The sequence below is a fragment of the Labrus bergylta genome, chromosome 21 (assembly GCF_963930695.1).
Source record: "Labrus bergylta chromosome 21, fLabBer1.1, whole genome shotgun sequence".
NCBI lineage: Eukaryota > Metazoa > Chordata > Actinopteri > Labriformes > Labridae > Labrus > Labrus bergylta.
In genome coordinates, this window is record NC_089215.1 from 23119444 (window position 1) to 23135613 (window position 16170).

General features: G+C 42.1%; 1 protein-coding gene across 3 annotated transcripts in view; it reads right to left on the reverse strand.

The window, feature by feature from the left end:
* Positions 1-1504: 1504 nt before the first annotated feature.
* Positions 1505-16170, reverse strand: part of ntn2 (netrin 2) — a 41482-nt gene continuing 26816 nt past the window's right edge. For all 3 annotated transcript variants that reach the window (XM_020637537.3, XM_065949742.1, XM_020637536.3), the window contains exons 4-7: positions 11596-11745; positions 9068-9121; positions 5540-5614; positions 1505-5444 (exon numbers count right to left, since the gene is read on the reverse strand). In XM_020637537.3, the coding sequence (XP_020493193.1) occupies positions 5059-5444; positions 5540-5614; positions 9068-9121; positions 11596-11745 (665 nt within the window). In that variant the 3' untranslated portion in view covers positions 1505-5058. The remainder of the gene's footprint in view (positions 5445-5539; positions 5615-9067; positions 9122-11595; positions 11746-16170) is intronic.

Consider the following 16170-nt stretch of genomic DNA (forward strand, 5'->3'; position numbering starts at 1 on the left):
TTACCAATAGATCCACAGATCCATGGAATATGTATCATCCTGGTGTGAGATCATTTGTACTGCCACTACATCCCTGTGTGGAGTCTGGGTGAACAAAATGTCAGCTGTGTTTAAGGATTACATGTATGTTCCCTGGAGATCAGCTGTACAAATAGGAAGACAATTCAGCCTCTTAAATATGTTTGTAAGAACGTTTTTTTGCAGATCTTCCCACAGAAACATTGCTGTGTTGATATTTAATTGTGTATGGTTACTTTGTTTCAAACAGTGCTTTGACTTTTCTCTGTTTCATCTCATCTCATCTGCATTTATTATGCAGGAATCCGCTTGTGGCTGTGTTGAGCATCAATCTGAAACTTAACATTCTGAATACTGCAGCCTGCTGTAGCTGTAAACTTAGTCAAACAAGATCTGTTACAGAACGTTGTTTGCTCTAAAAAATGAAGATATAGTCCTTAAACGCACAAGCCCCATTTGTTTGGTGAATCAACACAGCAGCCAGTGCACACACACACACACACACACACACACACACCTGCTAAATAAACAGTGTGTATGATGTGTTCAAGATGTCCAAAAGCTCATATGAGAAATAAAGATCCTATCTTATGAAGTAATTCCCCCCCCCACACTTACAGTCTGTGTTAGAGGCTCACATGGACTCAGCCCTTGTTTGACTGAGTCTACCTTTTGCAGAATCTCTCAGTAGACCACAAATCTGCATTTGTACTGTCCATGTGGCTGTTTGCCATTCATGCTGTTTTGGCATAATGGTCACTGAATGGGAATAGTTAGGTGATGGGAGGCTGGGAATGAGTGTGCTTGATGCAGAGACATGGCATGCCTGTGTGTGTGTGTGTGTGTGTGTGTGTGTGTGTGTGTGTGTGTGTGTGTGTGTGTGTGTGTGTGTGTGTGTGTGTGTGTGTGTGTGTGTGTGTGTGTGTGTGTGTGTGTGTGTGTGTGTGTGTGTGTGTGTGTGTGTGTGTGTGTGTGTGTGTGTGTGTGTAGACTATCTTAGCTACCTATCCTCTCAAAGGCTGAATGGCCATGCCTGGGGAGAGAAATGATAAATGGTCGCTTTCCTGTAATTTACCTTCAGGAGAATGGATGGAGCTGGCTGTTTGGTTAGAGGGTGGGGAGATAAGGAGAGGAGACTGTAGGTGAGAGAGGAGTGGGGGGGTGCCAGGGGGGAGAAGGAAGAAGAGAAAAAGAATAGTGAGTTTCCTGCTTTGGAGCTGACTCTGGAGTTGGGTTTCCTCAGAGGTGAGGTACACAGTCAAGTGTGTGTGCCTCTGCCTCACTGTTTATTTACAGAGCTTTAGGTCTTGCTCTGTTCGTAGTGGAGGGGAGCCGCTCTACCCCGTCTGCTCCTCCTCAAACCTCGATCCAGCCCCTTTGAGTGGAAACACTAGTGCACTGCCCACTGTATATGAGCATACTTTCCAATAGAGATCACACACATATCAATTAATTAAAAAGACAAATGACCAACACAACACACAGCTCATTAACTAATAATTTATTTTTTTGTCATTTAGATTAAAAAGTCAGTGGTTCATTGCCTCGGAGGAAAATGTACAAGGAAAACGTTGATATAACAGAAATGAAGGGCTGGGCTGAAATGAGGGAAGAATCCCTTTGTTCCAAAAGGAAGGCTGGATGACTATTTCTGTGAAAGTAAGTGAAAGATAATTCTCAGGACATTCAAAGAAAAATTGGTGGGTGGGATTTTTGTGTTGGTTCCTCCTGTTGGAAAGGGTCCTGTCACATTTTTCACTCGATTCTCCTCAGTCATTTGTAATTGGGCGGTAGTTTTCTGGAAACAACATAAATCCTAAAAGGACTACATTCTGTGTAATATTTGAACCACATCTTCTTGTGGTGATCACAAAAGCATATGTTTCTGGTTTCTACATCCATACAACATCATCTGGTTTGTACATCCATACACGTGACTCATCCAGGGCCAAGTCATGATTGGCAGAGGCAGTTCAGTACATATTTACAACAATAAAAAAATGGGTCAAGACTTAATGAACAGGATGCAAAGACGGCATGATGAAAGTGAAACATACAAAAAAATAAACAGGCCAGGATGGTGTGGATGGCAGTTCTTTATCTTTCGTAATACAAACCATAAAGAGTGGCAAGAAAAAAAAGGCTGCCTTCAAATAGGAGTGATCTCCCCTCTCTGCATGCTGAGTTCATGTGCATATCACTTGTTTACTTGGGTAGGGTTAATTAGACAAACACACACACACACACACACACACACACACACACACACACACACACACACCTGTGAATGCTATAAATTCTACAAAAGGAGGTGGCTGGGCAAAGCAAGGTAAAACAACAGGGCGGCTCTCCCTATGAGGCTCACTAAAGAGCTTTCACAAGACTACACCTCCACCCCCAGAACAACATCTGGCTCACTTCTTATCTTCATTCAAACATTCAGGGTGGGCACCAAAGGAAAACCAAGCCAATAGTAAGAAAAGAGGAAGTTTGTGCGTTCCATGAAAGTCCAGATTCAAGGACACTGCAGTGACACCCTAAAGAGTGTTGAGCACCGATGAGGCCTCAGACTTATCTATCATAATGTGGCACACTATACATACCATGACAAGGACACTGGTGCTACTGTCACACCACCTGTCTGACAGGCCGGATAATACAGCCAACGCACAAATGATTGACTATTTGGTTCTGCATTTTTGTGGTATTCCAACCGTGGGAATTTTGACGTATCAAAAAAGGTTGTGTTCACACCAGAAATCACAGTGGGTGATAACTCATTTTGGTTACATGGTTGTTTTTGGATTAGATTATAAAAGTGTCAATATTGGACAAAAAAACATGAATATCATCAGTCTGTCAACAACATCTAAACCTGTTCATAGTTTATAACATCAGCAGATGTCATGATGTCCACATTCTTAAGCTTGGTGACAGTATTTTACAAAAACATTCAGACCATACACCTGCATGAGTGTGTTCTTCACAGTTTGACATACATTCTGGGAAGATGGGAAAACAAGAAGTACAGTGCAGTACAGTACACCACTGAAGAGTTCTGGCAGCCTCGTTCTGAGCTGCCACTTATCTAAAACACTGAATACACAACATGCACAAAGGGTTAAAGAGAACGTTTGAGGAGGTGGCTGACAGAGAAGAGTGCAGAAGAGAGACATTTTTGGATGGATGACAAACCAAACATACCACCGCAGCCAGAGGAGCATAACCACAAACTAGCTTGACATGCCTGCCGGCACACTCACTTCTACGCTGGCTTGATACGCCCCTCAAAACTCTGTGTTTATCTTGTACTCTATTTAAATAAATTGTAATGTGCTTTACAAAATGAAATAACAGCAACAGGCAGATAAAAAGGTTGAGAGCAACCAGACGGGTCTCTCTGTGGTTTCAGTTGGTCTTGACTTCCATAGTGTCTTAATTGAATTCAAAAACTGACTATGCTTATTTGGCAAAGGATGACAAGGACTGTGTTAGGGTAGGCAAGTGGGGGGAAGATGATTTGGGAGGTTTTCCTTTGGATCTCAATGCTCATATTGGTTTTAAGGTCTTAGTCTGCTCACTGTCAGGTTTTGATGGACCAGTAAAAACCCACAAACATGCAAACATAACAAAGCACATGAGGAATGTTATATGATCCTCTCATGTCAGAATACAATCAGTGAGCACTAAAAACTTTCCAGCCTCATTCATTTTGTCAAAATATGCTCGAGAAAAACACAACTATGTTGTTTATCCGCCTTGGTTTTCTTTTTACTGCATGAAAAGGAACTCTTGTTTCAGTTTCTTATTTTGGCAAACAAAAGCCTGCCAGTCACTGGACACATCAGGAAAATGTTCAGACATTTAAATACAAAGTCACGACATTGGCCACACAGCAACATCTAGAGGGCGGAGACATTATCCATAAAGCGAAATGTCTCCTTGGAAATATTGGTATTGTTCTGAAGTTCCAGCCATTTGTCCACAACGCTTAATCTGTCTTCCATAAAATGTGACAAGCAAAGAGTCATGATGGTGATGCATGACTTTACAAACCACTGGTGAGAGGGACTGGTGGTGAAGAGGCACAACCCCGGAGGGCTGGAATGTGACTCATGATGCTAACAGGGTTTATCCTGCTTAAGATAAAACAAGATATATCTCAAATAAGGATATGGATGGATGTGATAAAACACTTGACGAATACAAACTGTAATATGAGCAGTGGCATCAAAACGTTGCAGATATAACGGCCTACATGAGCAGTTTATTCTGTGAGGGATGTTTGGTGGCAGCAGCAGTGGTGGTGAGACTGAGGTTTGCTGTGGAAAATGTCCCTGCAAAGGGAGCCCTTGGTTCCACACGGGACAACAGTTTTAAAGTAACAGTCTGTAGAAGTTACTGCAGAGACCTGGAACAAGTAGGCCCATTTGTGAACAGCACAGAACATTTTAACAGCAAATGTTGAAAGCTTGTCAGGTGATTCTGATCCAAGCTGTGTTTGTTTCAAAAGTGAAACGCGATGAGGCCTAGCTGAGGAGATGCAGCTTGTCTTTTGTTGAAACCAGCCAGTCTCCGAAGTTGCAAACACTGTCGAATAAAATCCTCAGAGATGCATGTGAAGTGTGAGCGCTTACATTATGTGTCAAACAAAGTGGCAGGAGACAGTCAGTATGACAGGAGGAAGAGGAAGCGGAGGGTCAGGGGATTGGAGATGGTGGACGAGTGGACATTTCCGCTGTCGTCGCAGAGGGAATGGCGTTTGCTTTTACACTTCATACCCTTTTTAATGGTCCCTTTTTAAGGCAAACCAATTGTCAAAAAAGACATTACAAAGTCAATACTTGAAAAATAAGAAGGAAAATAATTATACAATATACACAAAACGTGGTCCTTAAATCAGGTAGGGTACATGCAGTCTTTCTAATGTGCAGAGTTCCCATGATGGTGGAAACAGAGGATTCAAATGGGAAAAGAAGGGGTTCGGGGGGTGGTAAAGGTTTATGATGGAGGGAGAGGTAGGGATCAACTGCTTTCCCATCACGCTTTGCTGCACTTTCCCTTCTTCTCTTTGCGCTGGAACTTCCTCAAGCGTCTCGTCCAAACGTCCCTCCACTGGATCACCAGGCTGTTCTTATCAGCCACAAGGCCCACACGCTCTGCACCTGGACTGGCTGCACCAGCGCCAGGTCCAACACCTGGACCCACTCCTGGGCCTGTTCCGCCGTCACTGCCGCCCATCACCAAGAAGCGTTTGCTCATCTGGATTTTGGGACATTTGCAGGCGAGGTCTTTCATGTGCACCCACAGGATGTTGTCTCCTCGCTTTAAGGGCTCGCCACGACTCTTGTACACCGACACCACATTCACTGAGAATTTGGCCCAGTCCCCCACGGTCTCCATGTCGAGCACATTCACTTGGACAGCTGAGGAAACATTCATAAAAATACACTCAGTTCAATACTCCCAACACATTGTTTTTATTTAAAAAATCACACTTGATAATTATTTCTTCCTTTACCATAATCCTTCTTGCAATATTTCTTCATGTTGATCTTCAGATTGCCCTTCACTGGTTTACAATAGGTCTCACAGTCTGTAAAATAACAACAGCAAACGAAGAGAAAACATGAACTCATCTGTTACTTCATGGATGTTCTTGACAACCCTCAAATGACACACATAATGGGACACTTACACACTTGAAATCAGAATTGTTTCCTTTTAAGGCTCATTCTGCACCATTTCATTTTACACCGTTTTATTTTACACCGTTTCATTTTACACCATTTCATTGTGCATTATGGGTTGCTGTAGTAAGATGTAGTTAGCAAGCAGTAAAGACTGTGTGACAGATCAATGGAAATTGTCAGATACTTTGAAACCACCAACAAACACTCAACAGCTTCAAAAATAAAACACATTGTTCTTAATTTTGAAACACACAGTTCCTCTAAGGCATGTGTCCCTTGAATATGTTTTAGATTATATGTGTTCTTTTTCCATAACTTTATAGCAGTTACTTATTCAAAATTGTCCTCACATCTACTTATCCACAAATAAAACCAAAGGCTACGAGGAGCTGAAACAGATCGTGAAGTGCTCTAAGCTTGTTTGGTTTTTATGTGCTAAAATATAACTTCTGACAAATCACACAACAAACCGTTGCAACAGCCGGTTCTGGGAGGCGAGTGAAACATACCAGAGTAGTAAAAGTGTTCAGTTTGACATGTTTTCTGGGATTCTGAAGAAAGACAGAGCATGCTGGAAGCGGGTCATGGTTGGATGTATGTGAGTAGACCTTGGCTGCCAGCGTGAAGACTGGGACCACACATTGGATAGATGACCTCTGTTGACCACTCATAGGTGGAGCCACCAGTGATGAGGTGTTAGAATTCACATTGTGACAGTTTAAGTTGAGTGACCCATCTGAGAGTTCCTCTTGACTAACATGGATTGGTGAAGATGTCAATTATCTACGAGTTTTCAAAGATTTACCTTTTTAAATAAAAAATAACACAATTATTTGGGACATTAATGCTTAAAAAATACAGTGTACTGTTCTTTTTTATAAGCACCAACAAAGTGTAACATTTATTCACATAGAGCAGAAGCATGTGATAATTCCCCATGATTTGTTGCTCACGATACTGGAATATTATTTTTCTCCATTAAAAGCTTTGCCTCTCTGTGATTATGAAACATGTTTCTATGATCTTAGAGCAGAATAAACTGGGAACAAAGAAAGGCAAAATTAAGAAACTTCATAAAATAAAATAATATCTTCAGGTTTGGCATCAAATTCAATTAAATTATAAAAACTGTGCTGTTACTCTTGGAATATTCCTGATATCTAATGCTACTGGAGCCGTATCAAAAAAGAAAAAGGCGTTGATCATTAGCACGGCTCTACTGTACTTGATGCCACTGGATTTTATGGTGCGTGGAATTTTGGATATACTTAATTCAATTTCAAAACTAATAGAAGGACACAAGGTTAAGGAAAAATAAAAATGATTGACTGAAATGTAAGAGAAGGCCAAGACGGCCATTTCTTGAACATGTTTCTAGTTGGTTTTAGTGAGGGGACATGAAAAGCTGACCATGCTTGGAATGTCAGGGCATGAAACTGAAAAACCACATGCTGCTCACTGGACTGGTATCTGTGGTAAGACTTCTCTCATTGCCTTCAAAAGGAAAACGGTTCAGTTGTGTTGCTTCCTGAAGAAAACCGAATAAATATGCTGGATATGAAACGCCCCAATTAGAAGAAAAAAAATCATGTGAGCGAGAAATTTTGCTTTTGGGGTTGCATGAGAGTGGGAGTGTTGTATCATTCATTTTTTGGGGGAAGGAAATGGAAGGAGGGCAATAGGAGAGAGAAACAGGGGACCAAGAAGCCCATAAAAATGTCCAGGAGGCTTGGCTGTATATCAGAGCGCTAGAGATTTTATTAGCCTGAGAGTGGAGGGAAGAGGAACGAAAGGGAGAGCAGATGGCAGCTTCCAATAACCTGGGTGACTTTAAAAGGAAAACTATGAGCCGAGGTGTAGATGTTGACAGATGTTGAGGTGAACGTGTGGATGGATTTGTGTGTATTACCCATTACTGAAAACTATCAGAAATGATGCTAGGTCTCACAACTTGCTATCTTTTGTATTTTAAGTGAGCATGTGGTTTCATGTGCAGATTATTATCATGCAAGTGTGCAAGCAACTGTGACAGGCATGCATTAGCATGAGATGTGCATGGGTTTCATTACTGCCTCAGTGTGCTTGTGTGTGGTATACAGTGGCTGGCCTGAAGGTATCTCTGAGGAACTGCTGGTGAGGAGACTGTTTGTGTGTGTGTGTGTGTGTGTGTGTGTGTGTGTGTGTGTGTGTGTGTGTGTGTGTGTGTGTGTGTGTGTGTGTGTGTGTGTGTGTGTGTGTGTGTGTGTGTGTGTGTGTGTGTGTGTGTGTGTGTGTGTGTGTGTGTGTTTCCCATGAAAACTCACTCACTGCTGGCTGTTCACCTGGAAAAGCTCTCGGTCAATCGCCCACTGACCCAGAAGACCAGCCCAATGAAAACATTCACAATTGTCAAACCCTCTCACTGTGCTACGACAAGGACAAATTGCATCCACCACCCCTTTCACAAAACATTTTGGGGATCTGGGTTGCTAATGGCATTGCCCATTCTTTGGTAGTTTAGGAAGAAGAAGGATGGGGGAAATGCACTTGAGTCTGAGGTGAATTGGCGATCAACAACTCTTGTTTTCTAGGACCCTGCAACATTTTCCCATGGAGGTAGGAAACAAGAAAAGACTAGAATGTGATTTTACATAAATATATATATATATATATATATATCTTTTTTTTTTTTTAAAGCCTGAGTGGCCAAAGTAATCAGTGGAAACAGACTAAGAGAAATGCAAAAAGAAACAACTGAATAAAGTAGATTTTTTTTTTTAAAGTGACAGCTTTATGAAAACAGAAAAACTATGCATTGCAAAGTGCACTAAAGTGTCATTGGCAAATTTGGGAGTTACAGCATTAAGTTATGTTATAAACTCACTAATGAATCAACATTTCCAAATACTCACCAGTATCTAAATCAAAGAGACGCAGAATGAAAAATAAGGATAGGGTATTTGACTGGAGCCTAAATTGGACGATAAGAAGGAGAGAATTTTCCCTGTCACTTGCCAGCAACTCTTTTCACACCTCAAAACTCTCCCTTCCACTCTATCTCCCAGCTGAACTTATCACCTCTGCCGTCTGTCTGCTGGCCTTGTCTTTAAGTTTTACTTTGAGCACAGTGAGCCTCCACTGACTTGAGGTTTGCAGCTGGGGAAACTGCGCCAAGGACGCAGGTTTGTTAGACAATGGAAATTCTGCAGGCCCCAGTGCCCTCGTTCTCCTAGCAGAACTTCAAAAGGAGGGACCCACCCTTCATTAATATTTATTCCACACCTCAAACTCCAGTCCAAAAATATGAAAAAATTTGTTTTTGTTCCTCTCATAAAGCCGTGTTGCTAATGGGCGAGGTGCAGAAAGCGTTTACTAACCTGCTGGTTCCTCTGTGCTGCTCACCACAGCTGTAGGGTTGACCACGGGGATTTCTGGAAAAAAACACAAAAAATACCAAGTTATTTCTGTGGTCAAATGTGAATCCATACCTTCAAATATGATGTAACTAATTGACCATATTCCTGCCAAAAATGCATGTGTAGAGAGGCCGACAGTTGCATACACTCGGAAATAGCCGAAAGGACATGAAGAAAAATGTGCAGCATATTTAGAAACTACGTACAGTAAATTAGGAAGCACCGGCAAAAGTTTGACTTTGCTTGCATACGTGTCGTCAAGAATGGAAGTATGTCAAAAGCCATTGAGAGAGCGGGTATGGGAATGTTTTATGAATACATTTATACAGCCACAAAAGAGGCTCAAGCTAAGTGTGAGAAAAGTTTCTTAGCTCACCAAGGCCAGTAAGAGGGAATGCCAGGCTTGTCATACAGTGGGCCTGGACTGTGACATGTGTCAATTATGCATGTTAAACACATGGTACAACACAGACAGATATACTAGATAAACACTGACAGACTGACAGTTAAGCTTATTGGTGGTTAGAGGGAAGACAGGCTCATATAAACCATGCATTCCTTAGACTAATTTGGTGGTTTCACCGTTGTTTCTAAGAAATACATTGAGAGATCATACATTGAAGACCAGACCCTCAAAGATCAGAGGACCACATTTAAGTTTTTAGTCAAACTCAGTAAATAAACCACAAATTCACCACACAATTTGGTTAGGTCAACTGATTCAAAGAGGGCACATCTGAGTCAGAGAAAGACTCTTTGAGGCACACACATTAAAATGAAAAAAAGAGGCTGCACTAGATTAGTCTTGTCCTCCCCAAACAGATGCCGGGTTAACTCTGCTGTGTAATCTCCATACAGGGATGCATAGACAGATGGACAGATGGCAAAAGGGCAATTTTGGTTGGATCATCTTGAGACAGATGCAGCCCTCCCTCGCTGTGCCCGCTGGCTACTCTAAAAAGTGCCTTGTGGAATTCCTCCAGGACATCTCTTCTAATCGTATGCAACTCTCCAATACAAATGCTAATGCCAACGACGGCTCCTCTGCTTTACCGTAAAAAGACTTGCTGGAACTCCGGCTTAGCATCCACCCAAAGGATCTGCTTTTGATTGGATTTGGAGGTTGAAGGTTTGAAACAAGTGAGTGGGAGTGTGTGTGTGTGTGTGTGTGTGTGTGTGTGGGGGGGGGGGGGTTGGAAAGCTGTTTTTAGGCATAAGCAGCAGTTGTCTCTCTGAAATTATGGACACCCCGCCAACAAAAACAAACAAGGGCTTGGAGCTTTCTGGAGGCAGGCACAGCTGCTAGAAGCCACTTTGAGTCAGTGTGTCATCATGGCCACATCTGTGGAGATCAACAGATGATGAAAGAATCTCTCAGATGAGGGTTGCTGACGTGATGCTAATTGGCTGCTTAATGGGCTTATCTTCTGTTACGGTCCAGGAGACCCAAGAGGATATGGGAAGTCCACCATGATGCCATATTGACACACACAGTTTATATTAATACAATTTGTCATGGATCCAGATTTGCACATGTACTTGAATGCATATTCACAACCCGTCCTACTCTCACCGGATGCTTCAGTGGGACTCAAAGGAGTTGGGGTTTGCCATCCATGACCACAGATGATTTCTCCTTTTCGCCCGTCCACCATCTGGTCTGGGAGCCTCATGTGTGTGTGAAACAACATGGCAGCATGTGGCACAGTATGGCACAGCTCAGTATAGCATTGGGCCACACGGTTTGCTTTGGTGGAGGTTGTCCTGTGAGTTTGAGCAATGTGTGCCCGCATTTTGCCCGGCACACAGCGTAGTGGAAAGTAGCCCTCATTTACACATGCCTGCATATGCTTGGGCCACTGGGAAGTTTCATAATCAACATAAACTACACACATCCGCTTCCCAGGAAATTAAAAACCTGATGTAGAAGATATGCTACAACAGCAACTAATGAACACACTTATTTAACAGCATTGACGGGTTGAAGAACAATAAGCACGTTCACCCATTTCCAGCTCTAGAATGACTTGCAGTTTAAATCAATCAATGAATCCATTTCTACTTTTATATTGTCAATTAATCACAAATGTTATCTCAAGGCACTACAAAAAGAGAAGGTCTAGACAGTAAACATCACTTTACAGTTAAGCCTGACCTTACATACAAGCCCACATGTTTCCCCTCTGAAATGATCATTTCATTTTCAGTGGAGATTTAAAGAACATGTGTATATGCAGAGCAGAGATTGGTAAATGGTAATGCCTGTCTAAATCCCAAATTGACTTTAGGCAACAGCGACGTGTGCTTCCAATTTTGCTCCGTAGATTGTATGATTCTAGTGTAGATCAAAACTTTTTTCAGTTCAGTAATCCCAAATGGAAGAACGTTGACTTACTCGCACACTATTACAATGATCTGGTTGAAGACAGTTTAAGGTAACATATCAAATGAGTGGTAGTTGTGTTTGCATGTCTTTGTAAGTCACTCACTGATGCACGGAGCCACAGGTGAGCGGCTCTGCTGGTAGCCCTTAGCACAGCGGTTGCAGGTGATGCCGGTGACACCGTCCTTGCAGGGGCACTGGCCCGTGGTCTGGTTGCACGTCTTGCCAGCGGCACCCACAGGGTGGCAGTCACAGGCTGGTGTGGGGGGGTAGGAGACAGGTGTGGAAGGGGTAGGGGTTGTGATGCAAGAAAGAGGAGGAAGAAATTGTTAGATATGATTATCTCATCATTTCCTTTTTCCAAAAGTGCACTCAAGACATCGGCTCATTCTTTAGATATGACTGTTTCTGCGGGCTATTGGGTTAAACTTTGTAATCTTCTGTTTTATGATGGCAAACAGATACAAATGATGTCTGAGCGATTGTTTTCCTGCCTGCTGCTTTGCTTAGAACACTGAACGAAGAAAATCTGTATTTGATTATCTGTGTGTGGGAAAGACAAAAAGAGTGATTTAGTGGATGAGAGACAAATAATGTTGGAAAAATACAAAATGGTAAGTGAAGGGCAGAATGACATGAAGAAAAAGGAGACACAGTTCAGCATCTTGTCTCCATGTTTTCCTCTACTCTCTTTACTACTGTGCCGGCCTGGGGACACATGCTCTGCTGGTTTCTAACTGACTGAAAGTTCTATCCATGCCCAACAAATGCCAACATTAACAAGTCTACACTCCGCTCACTTGGAAAATCTTTTGACTTTTTCTTTTGATACTGCATGTCATTTATTTAAGTCCTCTGAAGCAACATGAGGATTTGTTTTGTTTTAAAAGCTGTTAAATACATGAGCTGGCGTGTTGGTGCAAAGCCTTCTAAGAGTTTTACAAGATGTTGAAGAGGATGACGGGGAGAGGGTGAAGCAACGCATCTGAGAGTGAGAAAGGGGGAGAGAGCGAGAGACAGTGCGTTGGTATAGACCAAACAGAGCCTCCAGAATAAATAACAATAAATCAAACCAAACTGCGGTTTCTCTGACTCGGCTATTAAAACAGACATTTGTACTTTTAAGTAATAAACACATACTTAACATTTTAAAGCATTCTAGCTAAACAATCACATAAGTGACATATGAAAACAAATCGAAGACGTTTGTATTGTCTTGTGCAGTGTTATTGATTGGTTCCATTTCACTTTCCACATTTTCTGTCCAGACTAAAACAAGTTAGAGTACAAAAAGGATCCTTTCGTCTCGCATGCCACCGAAATAATTAAATGCAGGGTTAACATCCAACCATTTTGTCTTGTTTTGAAAAAGGGAAAACAGGCAAAGACAACACCACATTTTCAAAAGAAAACTCAAAGTGACTTGACTGTTACATGATAGCTGTAACTGCCAAGATTATCAAGAAAAGACAAGAACGCCCAAAATTACACTTTGGGGAAAAACCCTGTAACCCAACAGTTTGTAACTTGCCAGAGAAAGGCAGCTGCTAACATGTCATGGTTCCTTCCAGCCACTTGACGGAACTGTGAATGTGTTTATTTGCACCGGGCATTTTTTAGCTCTTACAACAGAGGGGAGCCTGAGGACCCTGCCACCTGTTGACGGGGCAAAGGGAGGCTTTAAACGGCTGAAACTGACCCAACAGTGATCGTGTGTGTCTGGCGGCAGGGTGGGAAGGGGATTAACTGCAGCTCAGATCTTCAGAAATAGGTTTTGGCTTTTCCGGCAAGGCCAACCAGTCTACAGGTGTCAAAGTGGCTGCGCTCTGTTTGAAGCTGAGATGTAAATCTGATGCTTCAGCGTCCGTGCAAAATCCCCACCACTTGAGTCACGCAAGCCCAACTAGGAAACTTTAGCTTTGAGGGCACTTTTTAAGAGTTTCTGACTAACCTAAATCAAAAACACATCTGCATATGACAGGGTAAGAAGCAGGACTGAGATCTATATCCTACCTTTCATATGACCAGAGAACTACGTTTCTAATGGATCAAGGATGTCTTCAGTTCCTGGAGTTTTGTTCCTTTAGAACAGCTGATTTATGCATGAACACACTTGTATTATAATACATATAACATCTATATTAATTTTAAACTTAAAGATGATGAAATGAACAAGCTTGTTATCAAAATAAAATAAGCCTTAGCTGATGGTGAGGTTTATTTCTGCCTGTGGAAGGATGGTTCCCAAGCTAAACCCCCTATTACCTGATCTGTCTAATACCAGTCTGGAGTTGGTCTGTCATGCCTGCAGAGACATGTGGCCACTGTTTCCAGGCTGATCACTGAGTTGCACAAGTTATCAACTCAACCGTTCAATAAGAACAAGATGAAATTCCCTTCTTAACCATCACGGGAGTTTACTGCCAATGTTCATGTTGTTCAGTAAACAACCAACAACTGCCAGATCTGAAAGGCCTGTAGGCTGCGTGATGGGGACGGGGGGACGGGGGGTGGTGGTGTCAATCTCCACCCCTAGCCTTCCTCAGAGAACTGCTTTTCTGAAGTTTTATGTGCAGGGGCTCTGGCCGGTTAAGAAGTAGTAAAAACGTCCTCAGAGGTTGATGACTTTTCAAGCCTTTACGCCTGCAGACCTGACAGGCAGAGTGTTGGGATTTGTAGTCCTTAGACAGACGTTTATTCACTTAAAACTGATTTGTGTTGTTCTTTGCATGTGTGAGTGTGAAGCGGTCTAAAGTACTTAAGAGGACTGCTCTGTCTGCATTTATTTGCTAGTGACACATATTTGGATAGGTTAGTTTGTTTTGATCCCGTTGTTGGAGAAAGCTTTTTAACATTCACTTTAATCCTGCACTCTCAACGCTGAAGGAGTCATCGGTGGGAACAGCATTTAAAGCACACCTTGAGGTTTTTAACATAATCAAAGTAATCAAAGAAGAAGTCTGATCATCCTGTCAGACAGAGCAGCATACGTGTTTCTCTACAATCTGGAGTTTGAGTTTATTTTTGGACTGACCCCAAGCTTGTCTTCATGCATGCACTCTCTAATACTCACATTAACACATCTCGACCCGCTGCACATAAGTAGAAGCTAGATTTTTTTTTTTTTTTTAGATGATCGTCAAACATAACCAAGTACCACGAACCATCAAGCCCACATATATTTTACAGACTGTCCAGTATCCGTTACACACGCTGTCAGAAAATGTAGCCTTGTAGTAAGAAGATCAACTTTATTAACTTAGTTTAAATTGAGACCTAAATTTTGGTCTAAATTGTTTAAAAAGTTTATCTTACTTCAAGTGTTGCTGGAGCATTTTGACCTCTTCTAAGCCTTTCACTCTTCATGCACCTTGTCAATTGGTGAGGTTTGTGCCAGAAAATCATCTTTTTCTCCAGAAAATGTAGCCTTGTAATCAAGTAGCAAACTATAAGTAGATAAATATTTACAGCCTACCTATCTGATTTTAAACACATATTTAATATTGATATATTTAAATATATATTTAATATATTTAAAACGCACAGCCAGTTTGGTGTGATTTGGCCAGCTCTACTTCACATGGACCATGGCCTCACTTTTAATGTCAGCTGTGCAACTTTGGATAAAAAAAACCCAACCAAAACATTAATTTGAAAGCCTAATATTCTGCAGTCAGGCTGTGTGATGATCGCCATGTTTCTTTAATTCTACTGTTGTTGTTGTTAAAGCTCCCCCCCCACCCCCTGATCCTGTCTTTAGAAACACCTGTATTTTATTGTTGTAAACTTATTTCAGACCTGACACTCAAGCCCCCTCTGCAGCCATACCACACCTGTGACCTCCATCTTGACCCCGACACGTGGAGATAAAACAGCGAGCAGATCAAAACTCAAGAAGAAGACAAGAAGACGAGAGGTTTAGAGGCTCATAGCCACGGAGAAAGAAACCAGACATTGAGGAGGAAGAGGAGATGGTGGTTATAAACAATCATGGGAGATGGAGAAGTTGGAGAAGAAAAACAGTGAGCAAAGGTTGAGTCAAAGGAGGATGACGGCTCCTGGGTGGCTGTGGAATTGCTCTGATCAATCACAGAGCCAGCAGCTCAGCGGAGGCTTTTTGGATGTTAACTTTCATTTCCGTCACATCTGGGGCCTTTTGTGAAGGAGGAGATAAACTGTTTACCACTTGATCTCCAGTCTTTGATAAGGACAAATTGCAGTGTCAGAGCCATGTGTTTGTGTGAAAGCATCACACACACACAGATTAAGCAGGAAATGGAAGATGAGGGAACAAATTTGCGCATGAGAACACACATCTCAGAACGGATCTCCAGTGGAGGCTATCTTTCAGTGTTGTGCAGTAACGGGTCAAATGACTTAACTTTTAAAGTATGCGACCAAGTCACTGTAGAGTGTGTGCTGTTACATGATGAATTGATTTTTTTCTCCGTGCAACTAATATCGTGCCGGTTCTAACCTCCCGGTGTTCTGTTACAACTTGGGTCGGCTGCAGAAGGAAAACTGAGCGGAAGCCAGTGGGAGATTCTCGCCATGAAATCTCAACCAAAAGATCTTCACGGCTGTCAGCCCTGGCAGCTCTCGCTATAGTGCCCTTTTTTTTCATGTTCTGGATGTGATTCTTTACCTTCATCAGGAGCAACAGTAGACTGTTGATTTGAAT